This window comes from Trichechus manatus, unplaced genomic scaffold (assembly GCF_000243295.1).
Source record: "Trichechus manatus latirostris isolate Lorelei unplaced genomic scaffold, TriManLat1.0 scaffold00317, whole genome shotgun sequence".
Classification (NCBI taxonomy): domain Eukaryota; kingdom Metazoa; phylum Chordata; class Mammalia; order Sirenia; family Trichechidae; genus Trichechus; species Trichechus manatus.
Genome location: NW_004444253.1, coordinates 911,181 through 928,740, shown reverse-complemented (window position 1 = coordinate 928,740; position 17,560 = coordinate 911,181). Strand labels below are relative to the sequence as shown.

The window sequence follows — 17,560 nt, the reverse complement described above, 5'->3', positions numbered from 1 at the left end:
AATGGGAGAAAGTGGAGGAAAAGAAGTGATAACAGGCACCAAGCAAGTCAGCAGAACACATTACATTAGCCCTCAAGGCTTTGAAAATAATCTTCTGTTCTCTGAGACAATTTACCCAATGGCCCTGCCCTCCAGACTCTAGGTATTGGCCACAGTCTCCAGATTCTGAGTGGAGACTGCTGGGCTCCGTCTTCCAGGCCCACTGGGACAGCAACTCTGCTCCCTTGGCTTTAGGCACATCATTCTCCCAGTCCATCTGAGTGGCAACTCCACCCTTAGAAGCACCAGAGGCCATGACTCCACCCTTTGAAACCCCAGAGGTCATGGCCATATCTTTTGAGACTGAGGCAGCTTGACTTCTTGTGTTCCTTGTCTCTTCAGCTTCTGCTTCTGTTTCCTGTGGCCTCTCAGCCCTCGGGCCCCAACGCCTGCATCTGCCCTGCTGGGGCAAGTGTTCCAAAGCTCTGTAGCTCCAATGGTAAGTGCCCGGAGGCACCCTACTCTGCCAGGAAACCTCTTGTGCACAGGCACTCAGCTCCTTTTCTCCATGGGTCAGCAAGCCTAGCTCCACCGATAAGTGCCTGGAGGCACCCCACTCCACCAGGAAGCGTCTGGTGCACAGGCACTCAGCTCTCTCACTCCACAGGTCGGCTTCAGTCGTGCTGGTCTCCTGGTTCTGCTGCTGCCGCTTCTCTGCTGCTGCAGGTTCTCTGCTGTTGCTGGTCCTCTGCCACTGCCGCTCTTCTATCCATTCACAGTTTTCAAACCATGACACACACCTTTCCTGACTTCAAACGATTCAGTATCCCCTTGTTCTGTTCAAACGACTGCCTCTTGATCTAGGTACAGTTTCCTCATGAGCACAATAAAATGTTCTGGAATTCCCATTCTTCCCAATGATATTCATAATTTGTTATGATTCACACAGTCAAATGCCTTTGCATAATCATTAAAACACAGGTAAACGTCTTTCTGGTATTCTCTTCTTTCAACCAAGATCCATCTGACATCAGCAATGATATCCCTCGTTCCACATCCTCTTCTGAATCCGGCTTGAATTTCTGGCAGTTGCCTGTCAATATACTGCTACAGCCACTTTTGAATGATCTTCAGCAAAATTTTACTTGCGTGTAATATTAATGATATTGTTTGATAATTTCCACATTCTGCTGGATCACCTTTCTTGGGAATAGGCATAAATATGGATCTCTTTCAGTCAGTTGACCAGGGAGCTGTCTTCCAAATTTCTTGGCATAGATGAGTGAGCACTTCCAGCGCTGCATCCGCTTGTTGAAACATCTCAGTTGGTATTCCATCAGTTCGTGGAGCCTTGTTTTTCGCCAGTGCCTTCAGTGCAGCTTGGACTTCTTCCTTCAGTACCATTGGTTCTTGATCGTATGCTGCCCCCTGAAATGGTTGAACATTTACCAATTCTTTTTGGTATAGTGACTCTGTGTATTCCTTCCATCTTCTTTTGATGCTTCCTGCGTTGTTCAGTATTTTGTCCATAGAATTCTTCACTATTGCAACTCAAGACTTGAATGTTTTCTTCAGTTCTTTCAGCTTCAGAAATGCCGAGCATGTTCTTCCCTTTTAGTTTTCTAACTCCAGCTCTTTGCACATGTCATCATAGTACTTTACGTTGTCTTCTTGAGCTGCCCTTTGAAATCTTCTGTTCAGCTCTTTTACTTCATCATTTCTTCCGTTCACTTTAGCTACTTGACGTTCATGAGCAAATTTCAGAGTCTCTTCTGACATCCATTCTGGTCTTTTCTTTCTTTCCCATTTGCTTAATGTATGATGTTTTTCTTCATGTGTGATGCCCTTGATGTCATTCCACAACTCATCTGGTCTTGGGTCATTAGCATTCAACGTGTCAAATCTATTCTTGAGATGGTCTCTAAATTCAAGTGGGATATACTCAAGGTCATACTTTGGCTCTCATGGACTTGTTCTAATTTTCTTCAGCTTCAACTTGAACTTGCATATGAGCAGTTGATGGTCTGTTCCACAGTCAGCCCCTGACCTTGTTCTGACTGAAGATATTGAGCTTTTTCATTGTCTCTTTCCACAGATGTAGTCGATTTGATTCCTGTGTATTCCATCCAGCGAGGTCCACGTGTATAGTCGCCATTTATGTTGTTGAAAAAAGGTATTTGCAATAAAGAAGTCATTAGTCTTGTAAAATTCTATCATGTGATCTCTGGCATCATTTCCATCACTGAGGCATATTTTCCAGCTACTTATCCTTCTTCTGTGTTTCCAACTTTTGAATTCCAATCACCAGGAATTATCGATGCATCGTGATTGCATGTTCAATCAATTTCAGACTGCAAAAGTTGGTAAAAATCTTCAATTTCTTCATCTTTGGCCTTAGTGGTTGGTGTGTGAATTTGAATAATAGTCATATTAACTGGTCTTCCTTGTAAGTGTATGGATATTATCCCATCACTGACAGTGCTGTACTTCAGGATAGATCTTGAAATGTTCTTTTTCACAATGAATGTGATGGCATTCCTCTTCAATTTGTCATTCCTAGCATAGTAGACCATATGACAGTCTGATTCAAAATGGCCAATACCAGTCCATTTCTGCTCACTAATGCCTAGAATACCGATGTTTATGCATTCCGTTTCATTTTTGACGATTTCCAATTTTCCTATATTCATACTTTGTACATTCCACATTCCAGTTGTTAATGGATGTTTGCAGCTGCTCTCATTTTGAGTTGTGCCACATCAGCAAATGAAGTTTCCCTCATATAGATAGATCTTAAAAACCCATTGCAGTTCAAATCCACCAGTCGCTCCTTGGAAACCCTATGGAGCAGTTCTACTCTGTCCTATAGGATCGATAGGAAGCGGATTGGACTCAACAGCAGTGGGTTGGGTTTTAGATAGATCCTAAAAGAGCATGATGCTCAAGGCAGACATTCTTTACACGCTGATTTTTTAAAGCACAAACATCTTATTGCATTATGAAAAATCAGAAGAAAAGTTTAAAGAGCAAATCAACTCCATCTGAGGATCCCACTCCACCATGGAGCAAAGCCATACCACACGTGCCCACACCTTCAGGATCACTCTCCCCAAGACACCCAGGGCCCCCCCCAAGGGTCTGTTCACCCCTCTTCACACCTCCCTGCCTTTCCTGGTCCTGGTCCTGCTCTTCTGCACAGCACCACCAGCCTCCTACTTCCTGCTCACTTCCCACACTCAGCTCCAACGCCTTGCCCCCCCACCCCAGAAGGACAGGGAGGAGCAAGAGGTCACAAGCACGGCCCAAGGAGCCCCAGGACTTAAGAGGCAGGTCCAGGACAAGATGCCTGAAAGGGTAACATCAAAAGGGATAGAGAAAGGGAGGAAAGACGATGATCAAAGACCAGAGACAGCAGGCCAGTGCCTACTGGGTTGCTGGGGAGGCTGCGAGGCAGGAGGCCAGGAGGAGAGACACAGTTGGGCCCCTGAGGGTCACAGGCTCTGTGCCGGCTCTGGGTGGACGTCTGTGGACATGCCCAGCCTCTTGGCTCTGGGCTGGGTCAGGAAGTTTCTCTGGGAAGTCAGAGAAGGTGCCCAGAGCAAACTGGATGTCCAGGCGGGCTTCCCTGATGGAGGGAGTGGTGTCTAAGCTAAGCCTGAAGGAAAAGTGGCCAAGAGAAGGGACAGTGTCTCCAGAGGGTGTGTGCATCCAGAAAGCTGAACGCCATCTGATGAAGAGTCAAGGGTGGTGTGGGCAGCGGCAGGGGATCCCTGGCTCCTGAGGGCACCAGGAAGCTAGGGATGCTCATGGTGGCCAAGGAGCCTGGAGAGGGGGCCAGGCCAGCAGTGGCTGGTGGGGGTCAAGGCACTGGGGAGGCTGACTGCCGAGGGGTCTGTGGTCAAGGCTGAGTCGCCCCCATCCGCCCACTCCCAGATCGTGACAATCCACCAGGAGCCCTTCGTGTACGTCAAGCCCACGCTGAATGACGGGACGTGCAAGGAGGAGTTCACAGTCAACGGTGACCCCGTCAAGAAGGTGATCTGCACCGGGCCCAACGACACGTCGCCCGGCAGCCGTGAGTGCAGGGGTCGCGATCGAGGGCGCGGGGCGCGGGGCGCGGGGCGGGCGGCGATGGGGCAGCAGGGAGCCCAGCGCTTACCGCCTCCCACCCCTTAGCCCGCCACACGGTGCCTCAGTGCTGCTACGGCTTCTGCATCGACCTGCTCATCAAGCTGGCGCGGACCATGAACTTCACTTACGAGGTGCACCTCGTGGCCGACGGCAAGTTCGGCACGCAGGAGCGGGTACGCGGCAAGGGGCTCGCCACCGCGCGCAGATGCCGGGATCGTGGCGCTCCAGACGGAGTCAGGGGGCGGGGCCTGCGGGGGCGGGGCCTGCGATTCTGGAGTGGGTGGTACCTGTAGTGGATAGGGCGGGGCCTGTGAGCCGAGGCGGGATCCGGAGTGGGCGGAGCCTGTGGTGGGGTGGGAGGGGCAGTGTCTGTGAGCCGCGGCGGGATCCGGAGTGGGCGGAGTCTGTGGTGGGGTGGGCGGGGCAGTGTCTGGGAGCCGGGGCGGGGCCGCGGTGGGAGCCAGTCCCTCCAGTCTGCACCCTCGCGCGCTCCGCCACCGCGCAGGTGAACAACAGCAACAAGAAGGAGTGGAACGGAATGATGGGCGAGCTGCTCAGCGGGCAGGCGGACATGATCGTGGCGCCGCTGACCATCAACAACGAGCGTGCGCAGTACATCGAGTTCTCCAAGCCTTTCAAGTACCAGGGCCTGACCATTCTGGTCAAGAAGGTGGGCGCTCCGGGCTGGCCTGGTGGGAGAGGGCCACGGGAGGGCCCGGCGGCGCTGATGGCCTGCCCACCCGCAGGAGATCCCTCGGAGCACGCTGGACTCGTTCATGCAGCCTTTCCAGAGCACGTTGTGGCTGCTGGTGGGGCTGTCGGTGCACGTGGTGGCCGTGATGCTGTACCTGTTAGACCGCTTCAGGTGAGCGCCCCCCCCCCCCCCCCGGGTCGGACAACCTACCGCCGGGCGGGCAGGCGGAGCGGGCCGAGCGGGCCGAGCGGGCCACAAGGCTGCCTCTCCCCCACTCTCCCTCCCGCCTTCTGCGCCCTGCAGCCCCTTCGGCCGGTTTAAGGTGAACAGCGAGGAGGAGGAGGAGGACGCGCTGACCCTGTCCTCGGCCATGTGGTTCTCCTGGGGCGTCCTGCTCAACTCGGGCATCGGGGAGGGTGAGGCCACGCCCCACCCCACCGCCCCCAGCCGCCCCGCCCTCCGCCCCGCCGACGCTGACGCGTGCCTCTCCCCCGCAGGCGCCCCCCGGAGCTTCTCGGCGCGCATCCTGGGCATGGTGTGGGCCGGCTTCGCTATGATCATCGTGGCCTCCTATACCGCCAACTTGGCGGCCTTCCTGGTGCTGGACCGACCTGAGGAGCGCATCACCGGCATCAACGACCCGCGGGTGAGACCCGGCCTGCTGGGGGAGGGGGAAGTGAGGGCTGGGGGGGTCCGCCTCAAGTGGGCGCCGGGCCCCGGGAGCAGCTGCGAGCCCCGCCCTCTGGCCCTGCAGCTGAGGAACCCCTCGGACAAGTTCATCTACGCCACAGTGAAGCAGAGCTCGGTGGACATCTACTTCCGGCGGCAGGTGGAGCTGAGCACCATGTACCGGCACATGGAGAAGCACAATTACGAGACCGCAGCTGAGGCCATCCAGGCCGTGCGGGACAAGTGAGGGGCGGGGCGTGGGGCAGGGTGGGCCGGTGAGGGGCGGGGCGGAGGGCAGGTGGCACTAGTAGAGGGAGGGCTCCAGGCCATAGAAGAAAAGTGAGCCAGGAGAGGGTGTCCAGGCTGTGGGGACCACGGGGACCACGGAAGGGTAAAGGTGTGAGGCGTCCGGGTAGGGCAGGGCCAACTGGGCTGCAGGTGCGCAGGCCTCCCGTGACAAGGGAGATGAGGGGGGGCGAGGCCGCCAAATACAGCGCAGGGGGCCCCCTCACCCCTCACCCCTGCCCGTAGCAAGCTGCACGCCTTCATCTGGGACTCTGCGGTGCTGGAGTTCGAGGCCTCTCAGAAGTGCGACCTGGTAACCACAGGCGAGCTCTTCTTCCGCTCGGGCTTCGGCATCGGCATGCGCAAGGACAGCCCCTGGAAGCAGAACGTCTCCCTGTCCATTCTCAAGTGAGTCTGCAGTGGGTCGGGCCCTCCCCTGTCCCCACCACCTCTCTCCAAGAGCCTCCCCACAGAGGCAGACCCCACCGAGTGCCCCCGTGGCCACACCCAACCCCTTCTGGCATCTGGGCTCGGCCCTCAACCGTCTCAGAGACGCACAGGCCCCGCCCTGTCTCCCCAGGCCCCGCCCACCGGCCTGCTCTAGGCAGTGTCCACTCCAGCCGGGACCTGAATCAAGGCTCTGCCCAGTGCAGGCCCCGCCCAACTCTGGGCCACTCGCTGCAGGCTCTGCCCACTCCAGGGCCCTCATTTATACCCCCTGCTTGCCCAGGTCCCATGAGAATGGCTTCATGGAAGACCTGGATAAGACTTGGGTGCGGTACCAGGAATGTGATTCACGAAGCAACGCCCCTGCTACCCTCACCTTCGAGAACATGGCAGGTGGGCCCCCCCCCCCGCACTCCCCTCAGTGCCATCCTCTGACTCTGGGGGTGAGGCTCAGCAGGGCCCCTTGCCAGCCAGCAGCTGAAGGCTGTGTTCTGGCTGCACAGGGGTCTTCATGCTGGTGGCTGGGGGCATCGTGGCCGGCATCTTCCTGATCTTCATTGAGATCGCTTACAAGCGGCACAAGGACGCGCGCCGGAAGCAGATGCAGCTGGCCTTTGCAGCGGTGAACGTGTGGAGGAAGAACCTGCAGGTAGGGCAGGCCACCCTCCGAGGCCTGGTGCCCGCGGCCCGGCCCTCCTCTGTCCCTGCAGGCCGTGGCATTGGCTCTGGCTCCGGGCGGGCAGCTGGCCCTGCCCCAGGTGCGGGAGCTCAGGAGCCCACGTGGGCAGGACTGGAGCTGGGAGCCATGGCCAGGGGCAGCGGTGAGTGCTCCCGGGGCTCGTGGGCAGCGTTGGCGGGAGGGCTGCCTGTAGGTGGCTGCCCACTCCAAAGCAGGGCCGAGGGAGGCCGCGCACCTGGCGCCCAGCCTCTGCCCGGCCCCTCGGTCTCCAGACTCGCGCCCTGGCGCCCTTTCCATAGGAAGGCAAACTGAGGCAGGGTAAGACAGGGACCCACCTGCGGGTAGCGCGTGAGTCCAAGATGCCTTTTGCCCTCTGCCACCCCAAGCCCCCTCGATACCCTTCGGGGCCCCCTTCCCTGCTGTGTCCTTGTGCTCCTTGACTCCGACAGAAATGTGCTGGCTGGCCTGGCACCCCTGGCCGTGTCTGTGGGAACTTACCTCCAGCAAGGGGGGACGGAGCCCGCAGCCATGGCTGCTGGGGCCCGGTTAGGCAGCGTCCCCACGGTCGGCCCGCAGTTTGCTGCATCGCTTCTTTCTCCGGGTGCCTTCCCGGAACCGGGTCCTGAGCAGGCCCTTGGTCCTGCCAACCTGGGATGCCGCTGGTGTTGCAGCGAGGGCCATGGGGGGTGGGGGTGCTGGAGCCCCCACACCTCTCATCTGCCCACTCTTGCTCTTGGCCCCACAGGTCCCCTGGGGACCTGGTCGCTGCTTCTCACAGGTGGGCACAAGGGCCACCAGAGCCAAGGCCGGGGTCCCAGGAGCCGCCTCTGTCCACCTCCAATTCCGTCTCGCCACCCGCCTTCGGCCCCTCGGCCCCTTGGCCCCTTCCTGTCTCTTGGTGTGTGCCCCCTCTGGGGTCATCGGCCTCCATGCGGATGGGCGGGGAGCCCATGGGGTGCCACTTCCAGCCCTCGGAGGGCACCAGCCAACACCATTCTCCTCCTGGGGACACCTGACAGCCAGGGCCGCCCAGGAACCAGGGCCCGAGGCGGACCTCCTGAGAAGAGAGCCAACCAGGACCCCCAAGCCCGGCCCCCAGCACGAGTAAGGTCAGGCCGAAAGCGGGCAGGAGATGCGGCCGCCCGAGTGGGCCCGGCCGTCAGTCCGACAGTCCAGCACAGGGAGGCAGGCAGGAGTGAGGGCCCGAGCGGCCAGCCAGGCCGGGCAGTGGCCCCCAGGAGCAGGCGAGGGCAGGTGTGGCTGGCACCCTTAGCTGTCTAATCACTTATACATATTCATTTTAGGATAGAAAGAGTGGTAGAGCAGAGCCCGACCCTAAAAAGAAAGCCACATTTAGGGCTATCACCTCCACCCTGGCTTCCAGCTTCAAGAGACGTAGGTCCTCCAAAGACACGGTAAGGGGGGACACCCCAGTCACACGTCTCCGACTCTTCTCGCCCCACGCCCCCGTGTCTCCGTCCCCCGTGCATCAGGCGTGCTCTCCCACTCGTCCTCCCACCCAGACCCACCCCCACCCCGCTCCCGCCCCGTCTCTCTCCAGAGCCGGCCCCTCCGCCCACCCCAAGGGGTGCGCCTCTTCCCCCACCCCGACTTAGGGCGGTTCTCTGGCTCCTTCTCCTCTGAGCCCCACCCCCGGTCCTGTCCCCCCTGTGTGTCTCTCTGCCCTGGTCTGCCCACCCCTTTCCCGCCGCCATGCCATGACCACCACACACCATCCTGAAGCTGTGTCATGTCGTGGGTCAGTCAGTCAGTCGCTGCCTCTCGGGGCCAGGGCCCCCGGGGCCCAGAGTGGCCGCGTCCCCACTCCGCGCCTGTGGGGCGGAGGCGCCGCACCACCTCTGTCCCTGTTCTCTATCTAGCCTCTGCTAGAGGGGCCGCCACCTCCCCTGCGACGTCCCATCCCGTCCGTCTGTCTGGCCGCCGGCCCCACCCCGACACCCGTGTCACCTGTCTCACCAGAGCCATGTGTGTCACATCTCCCATGTGGTCTCTGTGTGGGCCGGGGGCTGGGGGCCGGGCCTGGGTCCCTCTGGGTGGACAGCCGGGGCCTGGAGTTGGGACCGGCCCCGGCCACAGGGGGCTTTCAGGGAGGGAAGGGGTGGGACCGGGCTGAGCAGGGCCCCTGCAAAAGCGGCAGCAAACCCAGCGGGTCTAAGAGCCCAGCGGGACGGGGAGGCTCCCAAAGAAAGGTCCAGGAAGGGGGGCCTCTGGGGAGACCAGCGCCTCAGCTGCTGTCCTTGGCCATGCTCACAGGGTCCCCGGTCAGAGCCAGGCCTCCCCACCTTTTGAGCCTGAATTCCCTGCCCTCCTGCCTCAGGCAGCTTCTCACTGCCCCTGATACACTCAGGTCACACAGCCCCTGAAGGAGACACAGCCTTGCTAGGGGCACCCTGGTCCCAGCACATGGAAAGAGGCCGCCCAGGGAGCCAGCAGAGAGCACGGCCCAGTGGCCTCCTGCCCACAGGAAGCCCCCCGACCCGAAGCGGGATTTGCAGGGCCACCTAGCACAATGGAGGTGGGGCAGAGGAATCAGGGTCCCAGCAGGAAGCCACCAGGGTGTCCCAAGAGGGACTTGTGAGGCCTGGCTGCTAGGCAGCCTGGGGGAGGGGATTGGTACGGGAGAAATGAGTGGAGAGTGAGGGTCCATGGTGCTGAAAGCAAGAGACACAAAGAGCAAGTGGGGCCACCCCAGGCTGAGGCGTCCATGGCCATGCCCAGCAGGAAATGGGTGGGGCCTATGCTGCAGGGAGGGACAAGGTCAGAGCATGGGGTGGGCGTGAGGGGTGGCCCAGGGGAGAGGAGGGGTCCCCAGCAGACAGGTGGAGCAGCACTTTGGGGGCAGTCGGCCAAAGCAGGAAGCACAAAACGCCCTGCAGGCAATGGGGGCTTTCAGAAGGTGTCACCGAGTCCAGGGCCCCGCCCAGAGCAGACATGGCCCTGTAGACGTCCTCAGGCAGCTCAGAGATGCGCACGGTGCCCTTCCCAGGACACACCCCACCCCCACCCCAGGACTCCCCGCCTGAGCCTCCTGGGCACCAGCCTGGAACCACGTGGCATCTGGGGCCCCGCCCTGCAGGGGTGCCTCTGCCGGGGCACTGCCAGCTGGGGCGCTGGGCAGGGGCGAGCGGCCCGGCTCCCATCCCGTCTCTGGGGCTGGGCGGCTCCTCAGAGGGAGGCTGGGCGGGGGGCTTCTTGGGGCGGGAGGGTCGGTCCAGCTGCTGAGATCCGTGGCCCCTGTCCTGAGGCCGGTCCCGGCCAGGGCGGCACTGGGCGCTCGGGGCTGGCTGGGGTCCCTGGCGGCCAGCGGGGCCGGCGGGTATTGATTGTTGGTTCTTATTTATAGAGCACCGGGGGTGGACGCGGCGCTTTGCAAACCCAAAAAGACACAGTGCTGCCGCGACGCGCTATTGAGAGGGAGGAGGGCCAGCTGCAGATGTGTGCCCGTCATAGGGAGAGCTGAGACGCCCTGCCCGCCCTCCTCTGCCCCCCTCCCCCGCAGACAGACAGACAGACGGACGGGACAGCGGCCCGGCCCGCGCAGAGCCCCCGGAGCACGATGGGGTCAGGGGGAGGAGTACCCCCCAGCCTCCCCCAGGCCGCGCCCGCCCACCCGCCTGCCGGTCAGCCGGCTGGCCGGTCCCCATCCTGGCCCCACACGTGCCCCCGAGCCTCGGGGCTAACGGGCCGCCTTGTCTGTGTATTTCTATTTTACAGCAGTATCATCCCACTGATATCACGGGCCCGCTCAACCTCTCAGATCCCTCGGTCAGCACCGTGGTGTGAGGCCCCCCCCCGGAGCCGCCCGCCCGCCTGCCCAGTTAGCCCAGCCAAGGACACTGATGGTCCTGCTGCTCGGGAAGGCCTGAGGGAAGCCCACCCGCCCCAGAGACCGCCCGCCCCGGGCCTCCCCTCCATCTGTCTGCCCGCCACCTGGCGGGCAGGCCCCTGCTGGACCGAGAGCAGACCGGAGGCTGAGCCAGTTGGGCAGGGCCGCAGGGCGCTCCGGCAGAGGCAGGGCCCTGGGGGCTGGAGCGTGGCGAGAGGGGTTACTCTGCCCCTGGATGGAGGGGCTTGGAGCAGAGACAGCCCCATCCTGCCCCGCCACCACCGGAGCCACAGCCGGGCCCACAGGCTGGGCCACCCTGTCCTCAAGCGCCTGCTCTACTCCAGCCTCAGCTCGACTTCTCCCCTCTTCTCGCTGCACCCCGACCCACGCCCCTTCTCCCCCTAGATCCCGCCGCCGGCTCGCCCTGCCTCCTCCCCATCTCAGTCCGGATTCCGGGCCAGCAGCATCCGGGGGCGGGGGTGGCGCTCTCGGGCTCCCCGCGGCCTCTGTTCTCCTCCAGACTCCAGAGGACCGAGGCTTCTCTAAGCCTCGCCCTCCCGTAGCCCGGGACAGCGGGGGACTGCCCTCAGCCCTGCCCGGCGCCGCCGCCCCCTCGCTCCGGGTGTGTGACCCGCCCGCCACCTTGTACAGGCCCAGCCCTCCCGTCTGAGCGCGTGCCTTCCCCGCACGGCCCGTGTGCAGCCGCCGCGCCCCTCCACCCCAGCGACCCCGGGGCGCCGCCCCCATGACCCTGTGTGTGCAGCGGTGTTGCGTAAAGGAATGTCACGAAAGTTTCCGTCTGTGCTGCCTGTTGACGCCTGCAGGGGGTGTGAAGGGAGGGGGTGGGGAAGTTTCTAGAGAGCCGGCCGGAGGGTGCCCCTGCAGGGCGGTAGCACCCCTGGTCCCTGGAGGCTGGCTCAGGCTTGGGCGGCGGCGGAGCTCCCAGGGTCCGCGGGCGGGGCGGCGGGCGTGGGGTGCAGCAGTGGTCTCCTGGGCGGGCGGCGGACGGCGGCGCGGCGGCGGGCGCGGCAAGCAGTGAGCACGGAGCCCAGCGCCAGGCAGGCGGCCAGGCTGCTGAGGAAGGAGAAGGGTCCCAGCACGTAGATCACAGCCAGGTCCCTCAGGGTCAGTGGCTGTGCGCAGTGGCTGAAGGCGGCGTCGGTGAAGGCGGTCAGAGGGCTGAGCGTCAAGCGCCCCGGGAACACGCAGAACAGGGTCTCGGTCTCTGCGGGCAGACCGCTGGCCGTCAGGCGGCGGCCAGCGGCCGGGGCTAGCGCGCGCGTCCCCGACAGCTCACTCGGCGCCCCCCATCGACGGCTCATCTAGCACCTCCCCACACACCTCACCTGGCGACCCTCCTCCCACGCCTTATCTGGCGCCCCCACCTCGACGGCTCACCTGGGGGACGCGGGTGCCGGCGCAGCCAACCGCACAGCGGGCGCAGCGCGCAACTGCAGGCCCAGGGGTTGCCGCGCAGACGGAGTGAGTCAAGGGCGGGTAGGGCGGCCAGCAGGCCGGGCCCGAGCGCCGCCAGCGCGTTGTCCTGCAGGTTCAGCCCGCGCAGCAGCGGGAGCGTGCCCAACGCCGCGGGCTCCAGGCGCGCCAGGCGGTTGCCGGCCAGCGAGAGGACGCGCAGCGCGCGCAGGGGCGCGAAGGTTCCGGGCGCCAGCGTCTCCAGCTGGTTGGAGCCCAGGTCGAGCCGCTGCAGCGCGCCCAGGCCCCAGAAGGCGCGAGCGTGCACCGTGTGCAGCCCGTTTTCGCGTAGGTCCAGGCGCAGTAGCGCGCCCGCGCCAGCGAAGGCGCCGGGCGGCAGAGAGCGCACGCAGTTGTGGTCCAACAGCAGCGCGCGCACGCGCCGGCTCAGGCCCGCGGGCACGGCGGGCAGCGCGCGCGCGGAGCAGTTGGCCTGGCCGCCTGGCGCGCACGCACACTCCTCAGGGCAGGCCGGGGAGCCGCTGGGCCCCAAGGGGGTGGCCGCGAGGAGCACCTGGGCCCGGGTGAGCGACGGGGACAGCAGCAGCAATAGCAACAGCGAGGGCAGCGGCCGCGAGAGAAAGGAGGGGCTCCGCATGGGGGCAGCGCTGGGGCCACGGTGGGGCTGTACGTCCCCAGAGCCCGTGGGACCTCGGAGCCCGTTGTAGCCGGAGCCTGTCCCTAAGGCGCCTACACCAATATTAACACTCCGGCTGGAGTGTCGGCAGTTCCTGTCCCAGGACTGGCTCCCGCCTTGGGCGGGGGCCGGGCACACAGCCAACGCCTGCACTGCCAACCGCCTGTCCCAGAGCTCTGGGCTCCCTAGGTTCTGCGCTGGCCACAGCGCTGACAAGACCAGCACCCACTGAGGTCTGAGAGCTGGAACCCAACCCGCCCATACTCACCCAACTCTCAGATGTCCCTAGGGCGCCCTGCTCCTCACCCCTTCACCCCAGTCTTGCCCTGCTGGGGCTGAGCGAAGTGGCCCCACACTCCCCAAGGGGCCCTGCCTGGCCCAGCCCCCATACCCTCCATTCAGCTTCTCCCCAGAGGCACCCTGAGAACCCAGGAGGGACGCCCCACCCCCATGGCAACCCCTAATCTGTGGGAGCTGAGCACACAGTGGGGGCCTGGGGCGGGGGCGTACACTGAGGCAGAGGAGTCTCCGGAGGCAGATCAGTGTCCCGCCCAGCCGCCAAAGGCTCTCCTGGAACCTCCAGGGAAAGTGTGAGTGGGGGCAGGGGCGTCACTCGGTCGTGCCTGTCACACCCAGCTCCCTCCTGGAGTAGCCAGAGGTGTGGCCCCCGCCTGGGCTGGGTTTCCCAGGGTCCCTGACAGCTCCAGGGCACGCAGCAGCATGAGGTGCAGGACTGTGGGGCTGAGGGTGATGGCAGGAGGCCGGGAAACACGAGCGGTGTGGCCCCTGCCTGGGGGCATGGAGGACCCGGCACCTTCCCACTGAAGACCAGAGCCTCGGCCCACCCCCAGGATGCAGGGAAGACAGTGCAGAACCACTAAATACTCTTTAATCCCCGCCCCCCGCCCCAGCAGCCTCACAGCCCTCAGTCCTGCTCAGGTGGGGGTGGGGGTGGAGGTGGCGGTGGGGGTGGGGGTGGCTCCTCCAGAGCGTCCACAGGGACGGCCCCGAGGCCCTGGTCTTCCAGGGACGCCATCACAGAGGTCTCCAGGTCAGGGTCCACGAGGTGGGACTCCACGTGCACCGTGTGCAGATCCATGTGGTCCTCCTGGACCCCGTAGTGCCCCACCAACCTGCCAGGACACGGGTGATCAGGCGGCCAGGGGCACCCAGCGGACCCCGCCTCAGCGACAGTGCTCCTGAAGCTGCCGGTGGGCTCTGCCTGGCCCAGGGGTCACTCACCTGCTGTCCACTTGTCCGGGGGTGCTTGAGTCACTGGGGGATAGAGGGGGGTGTGAGTCCCAGACTGCCAGGGCTGGCCCCAGCACACACCCTGGGAGGTGCCATCCCCAGGCCCCCGTGACATGCCACCCAGGGGACAGAGGCCCCTCTCGGGCAGCCACAGGACACAGGCCAGGTAGCACAGTGAGGCTGGCCCACCCCTGCTCAGACCGGCTCCCAGGCACTAGGGGCGGGGCATTGAGGGTGGGGCCACGCACCACTTGGCCCTCATGACGCCCACCACCACGATGACCAGGGCGCAGAAGCAGCTGGTGCTGATGCCGGCCAGCACCACGAGCAGGGCGATGAGCGCCTCGCGGCTGAGGCCCAGGCTGCACTCACAGTAGGTTCCGGCTGCAGAGACAGGGCAGCGTGGCAGTGGGGCTGGTCACCAGCAGCTGGGGGATGCCCTGGGCCTGCCCCCTGCCCTGGTGGCCATGGGGAGGACAGGGCACAGCCCGCCCCACCTGGACGAGGGAGGGGCCCTGGCTGGGGGGGGGGCCGGAGGAGGCACCTGCGGCGGGGATGAGCAAGAGGGACAGACATATCAGGCCAAGAGGGCTGCCGAGCAGGCAGAAGTAGGGCTGGGGAGGCGGGGCCATGTCCAGCCCCCAGCCCCACCGGGTACCTCTGGACAGAACTTGTCGGAAGGCGCTGACCTCACAGTGGGCGCTGTGAGGCAGGGAGGGTGGGGGGCAGGGCCTGGGGTGCCTGAGGCCACCGGACCCTCACCCCTGGGCCAGGAGCAGACCCTGAGTCACCCCTGGGCCACAGGGGACCTGAAGGAGTCCAGACAGGCAGCCTGGGATGGAGCAGGTAGGGTGGACAGGGGCTGGAGAGCCCCTCTGGAGTGCCCAGATCCCAGCTGGAGCCCATCATGGGGGAGGGCACTCACAGAAAAGGGGGTGGGGCCGCAGCCCGGACTCTAGGGGGCAGCGCCCAGCAACCCTGGGAAGTCTTCAGCCCACCCCTCAGTTCCCGCTCCAGAAAAGGGACTGCAAGGGGTCAGGTGGGGCCTGGGACAGAGGGGCTAGAAGGTGGATCCCCAGCCTGTCAAATCGCACTGGCCCCAAGCCTCTGCTGTCCTAACACGGCCCCGCCCCCCAGGGCCCCGCTCCCCAACCTGGTCACCCAGGAGAGGTCGGGGGAGCCACCCAGCACACACCTGCCTCAGCCAAAGCCACAGGCCTCCCGGGAACCCTTCCTCTGGAGGTGGCTCAGAAATAGCTCCGGGCAGCATCCGAGGATCCCTCCCGCTAAACAAACATGTCATTAAAGTTACTAAGAGGCCATCATGCAGACTTCTGTAAACTTCTCTGCCCCGGAGCCACCTGCCCCTGTGGGAGTCTTCCCCCACCCAGCCCTGTGCAGCTCCTGTAGACCAGGAAAGGGGACCGAGGAGGCTGGAAATTGACCTTGGCCACCTCCTGGAGCCTGCTGTTACAGGCCCGGATGCCAAGATATAGTCCTTACTGCACTGGCCCATCCCCACCCGGGGGCCTCCTTCCCTCCTCCTCTTGAACCTGCCAAGCAAACCGCAAAGGCAACAGGAGGAAGTGCCTCAGCCCCCTTGAGACCACACTGGCCTCCTGCCAACACAGGCCCCAAAGGACACCAGGGTGGGTGGGCTCAGCCAGCGACTTCCAACCGTTGACACAGGCGGCTTCCCCTGTGGGGCCCTGGGGACTGGCACAGCCTTTCTGCTGTGATCCGAGATGAACCTGGGGCTGGGAGGTCAGCTTTAGAACGCGTGTTTGGAAAACCAAGTCCAAAGGAACTCGGGGCAGGTGTGCCAGTGGCTGGCACTGCCACCTTGCCAGGCCAGTTCAGCAGGTTTGCATCCTGGTGAGGACGGCGGGTACCCAGCCCAGGGGCTGGGCAGTGGCCACTTGAGGGACCAAGCTGATTTGGGATTTGCCAGAATGCTGCTGCCAGGGAGTGGCTGGCCGCCACCCAGGACAACAGCCTCGTCGCAGTCCAGATGGGGGAAGCCTGCGGAACTGGAGAGGAGCAAACAACTTCGAAATGAGAACAATCCATGAAGCTCCCTAGCGAGCAGGAAGGGTAGGAGGGGGATGCCCTTGAGACATGGCTACCCTCCAATCCCCTGTGCAGAGCAGGCAGGAATAGGGCGCAAGGAGGCAGAAACCAGGTTGGGGCCAGGAAAGCAACTCAAGTGCCCACGTGGCTCTAGACATGCCCAGCACGGGGCCCACCTCGCTCCCAGGACTTCCGAGGACAGGGCCCTCAGGGCGGGCAGCTCCTGCCCAAGAACACTGCACTCCAGAGCAAGGCAAAGGCCCAGCCCCCCAGAGCCTGCGCTGCAGCCAGCCTGGCCCCCTGCCCTGAGGCTCCCAGGAGAGGTGCTCCCCTGTGGGAGTCACCCACCTTTCTTGACACCTCATTTTGGCTGACTCCCCCACCTGCCAGGGCCCCTCCTGGCTGTGAACTGTGCAGTGTCGCAGCCGCCCCGCTCCCAGTGTGGGCTGTAGACAGACGCCAGGCCCCCTCGCTGCCAGAGACACAGAGTCCTTGGCTTAGACACCATCAGGGCCTCAGATGTTTGCCAGACCCTGCTCAGAGACCAGCAGTACCCGGGCCGGGGCCCCTGGCTGGGGCGCGCAAGGCGGACCCTCCAGCCCAGCAGAGGGCAGTGATCCCCTCTCCTTTCAAAGGGCGGAGAAGTGAGGCTAGAAGCCCTGCCAAGTGGCTAGAGGGCAGCCCAGGAGAAACCTGCAGGCAGTGCCCCCCAGTGTGCTCCCGCCTGAGTTGCAGGCCCAGACATGATGCCGGCGGGTGCAGCCGCCAGATCAGAACACCGTGCAGGATGCTCCCACCCAGGACCCCGCTAGGAGGTTTAAAGCCTGAACACAGACTGGTGTGCCAGGTGCGGACCTGTCCCCGGCGTCTCCCCTTCTCTGTCTCAGGACATCGACCGTGAGGGCTGGCCTCCCAGCCCCACTGCACTCCTCCACCACAAAGTCCCCAGAACAAGGAAGAGATGGTGAGCCGACCGGCTTTAATCTGCACAGGCTGTGTGTGTTTGGGGGCTGGGGCCGAGGGCTGTCCATCCTGTGAAGGCGCTGGGCCCGCAGGGAGGGCCTGGCCGGCGGCGGGGGGGCGGGGGGGGCGGGGCGTCAGCTGCAGCTTTTGGGCAGGCGGTAGACGCCGGCCGAGTAGATGAGCTGGTGGTCGCGCACCTTCTTCTGCAGGTAGCCCTGCAGCTCCTGGAGGTCGATCTCGGCCAGCGCAGGGCCAGTCATGACGAACATGCGTAGCATGCTGTAGATGCGCTCCAGGGACAGGCTCTCCAGGTTGGTCAGCATGGCCTGGATGTAGGTCCAGAAGAGCTGGGGGGGCGGCAGGAGCCGCTGGGGCTGGATCGCCGCTGAGGCAGCCGCCCGACCCCGGCCCCTCGCCCAGCTGCCCCCCAAGCCC

The 17,560-nt window shown here is 63.5% G+C and overlaps 4 protein-coding genes across 9 annotated transcripts in view; 1 reads left to right on the top strand and 3 right to left on the bottom strand.

The window, feature by feature from the left end:
- GRIN1 (glutamate ionotropic receptor NMDA type subunit 1) overlaps nucleotides 1–11,196 on the top strand; it is a 31,354-nt gene extending 20,158 nt beyond the window's left edge. For 2 of the 6 annotated variants that reach the window (XM_004390679.3, XM_004390682.3), the window contains 12 exons: nucleotides 3,913–4,054; nucleotides 4,156–4,283; nucleotides 4,616–4,780; nucleotides 4,857–4,975; nucleotides 5,108–5,220; nucleotides 5,302–5,450; nucleotides 5,559–5,716; nucleotides 6,005–6,166; nucleotides 6,489–6,598; nucleotides 6,709–6,854; nucleotides 8,189–8,299; nucleotides 10,620–11,196. In XM_004390679.3, coding sequence (XP_004390736.1) covers nucleotides 3,913–4,054; nucleotides 4,156–4,283; nucleotides 4,616–4,780; nucleotides 4,857–4,975; nucleotides 5,108–5,220; nucleotides 5,302–5,450; nucleotides 5,559–5,716; nucleotides 6,005–6,166; nucleotides 6,489–6,598; nucleotides 6,709–6,854; nucleotides 8,189–8,299; nucleotides 10,620–10,688 — 1,572 coding nt within the window. In that variant the 3' untranslated portion in view covers nucleotides 10,689–11,196. Of the gene's footprint in view, nucleotides 1–3,912; nucleotides 4,055–4,155; nucleotides 4,284–4,615; nucleotides 4,781–4,856; nucleotides 4,976–5,107; nucleotides 5,221–5,301; nucleotides 5,451–5,558; nucleotides 5,717–6,004; nucleotides 6,167–6,488; nucleotides 6,599–6,708; nucleotides 6,855–8,188; nucleotides 8,300–10,248 lie in introns of all 6 variants that reach the window. The other 4 variants (XM_004390680.3, XM_004390685.1, XM_004390683.1 and 1 more) reach the window with 4 other exon arrangements.
- A 452-nt stretch (nucleotides 11,197–11,648) lies between these two features.
- LRRC26 (leucine rich repeat containing 26) lies at nucleotides 11,649–12,802 on the bottom strand. The gene is made up of 2 exons (XM_004390677.1): nucleotides 12,130–12,802; nucleotides 11,649–11,956 (listed from the first exon to the last, which is right to left on the bottom strand). The coding sequence occupies exons 1-2, from the start codon at nucleotides 12,800–12,802 to the stop codon at nucleotides 11,649–11,651; spliced, it is 981 nt and encodes a 326-aa protein (XP_004390734.1).
- Nucleotides 12,803–13,796: 994 nt separating this feature from the next.
- Nucleotides 13,797–14,724, bottom strand: TMEM210 (transmembrane protein 210; the record flags this gene model as incomplete). Its single annotated transcript, XM_012559807.1, has 4 exons — nucleotides 14,637–14,724; nucleotides 14,344–14,476; nucleotides 14,084–14,116; nucleotides 13,797–13,974 (listed from the first exon to the last, which is right to left on the bottom strand). Coding segments are annotated over exons 1-4 (432 nt in total), but the record flags the coding sequence as incomplete, so codon positions are not given.
- Nucleotides 14,725–17,210: 2,486 nt separating this feature from the next.
- Nucleotides 17,211–17,560, bottom strand: part of ANAPC2 (anaphase promoting complex subunit 2) — a 7,609-nt gene continuing 7,259 nt past the window's right edge. Inside the window, exon 13 of the mRNA XM_004390676.1 lies at nucleotides 17,211–17,472. Coding sequence (XP_004390733.1) covers nucleotides 17,260–17,472 — 213 coding nt within the window. The 3' untranslated portion in view covers nucleotides 17,211–17,259. The remainder of the gene's footprint in view (nucleotides 17,473–17,560) is intronic.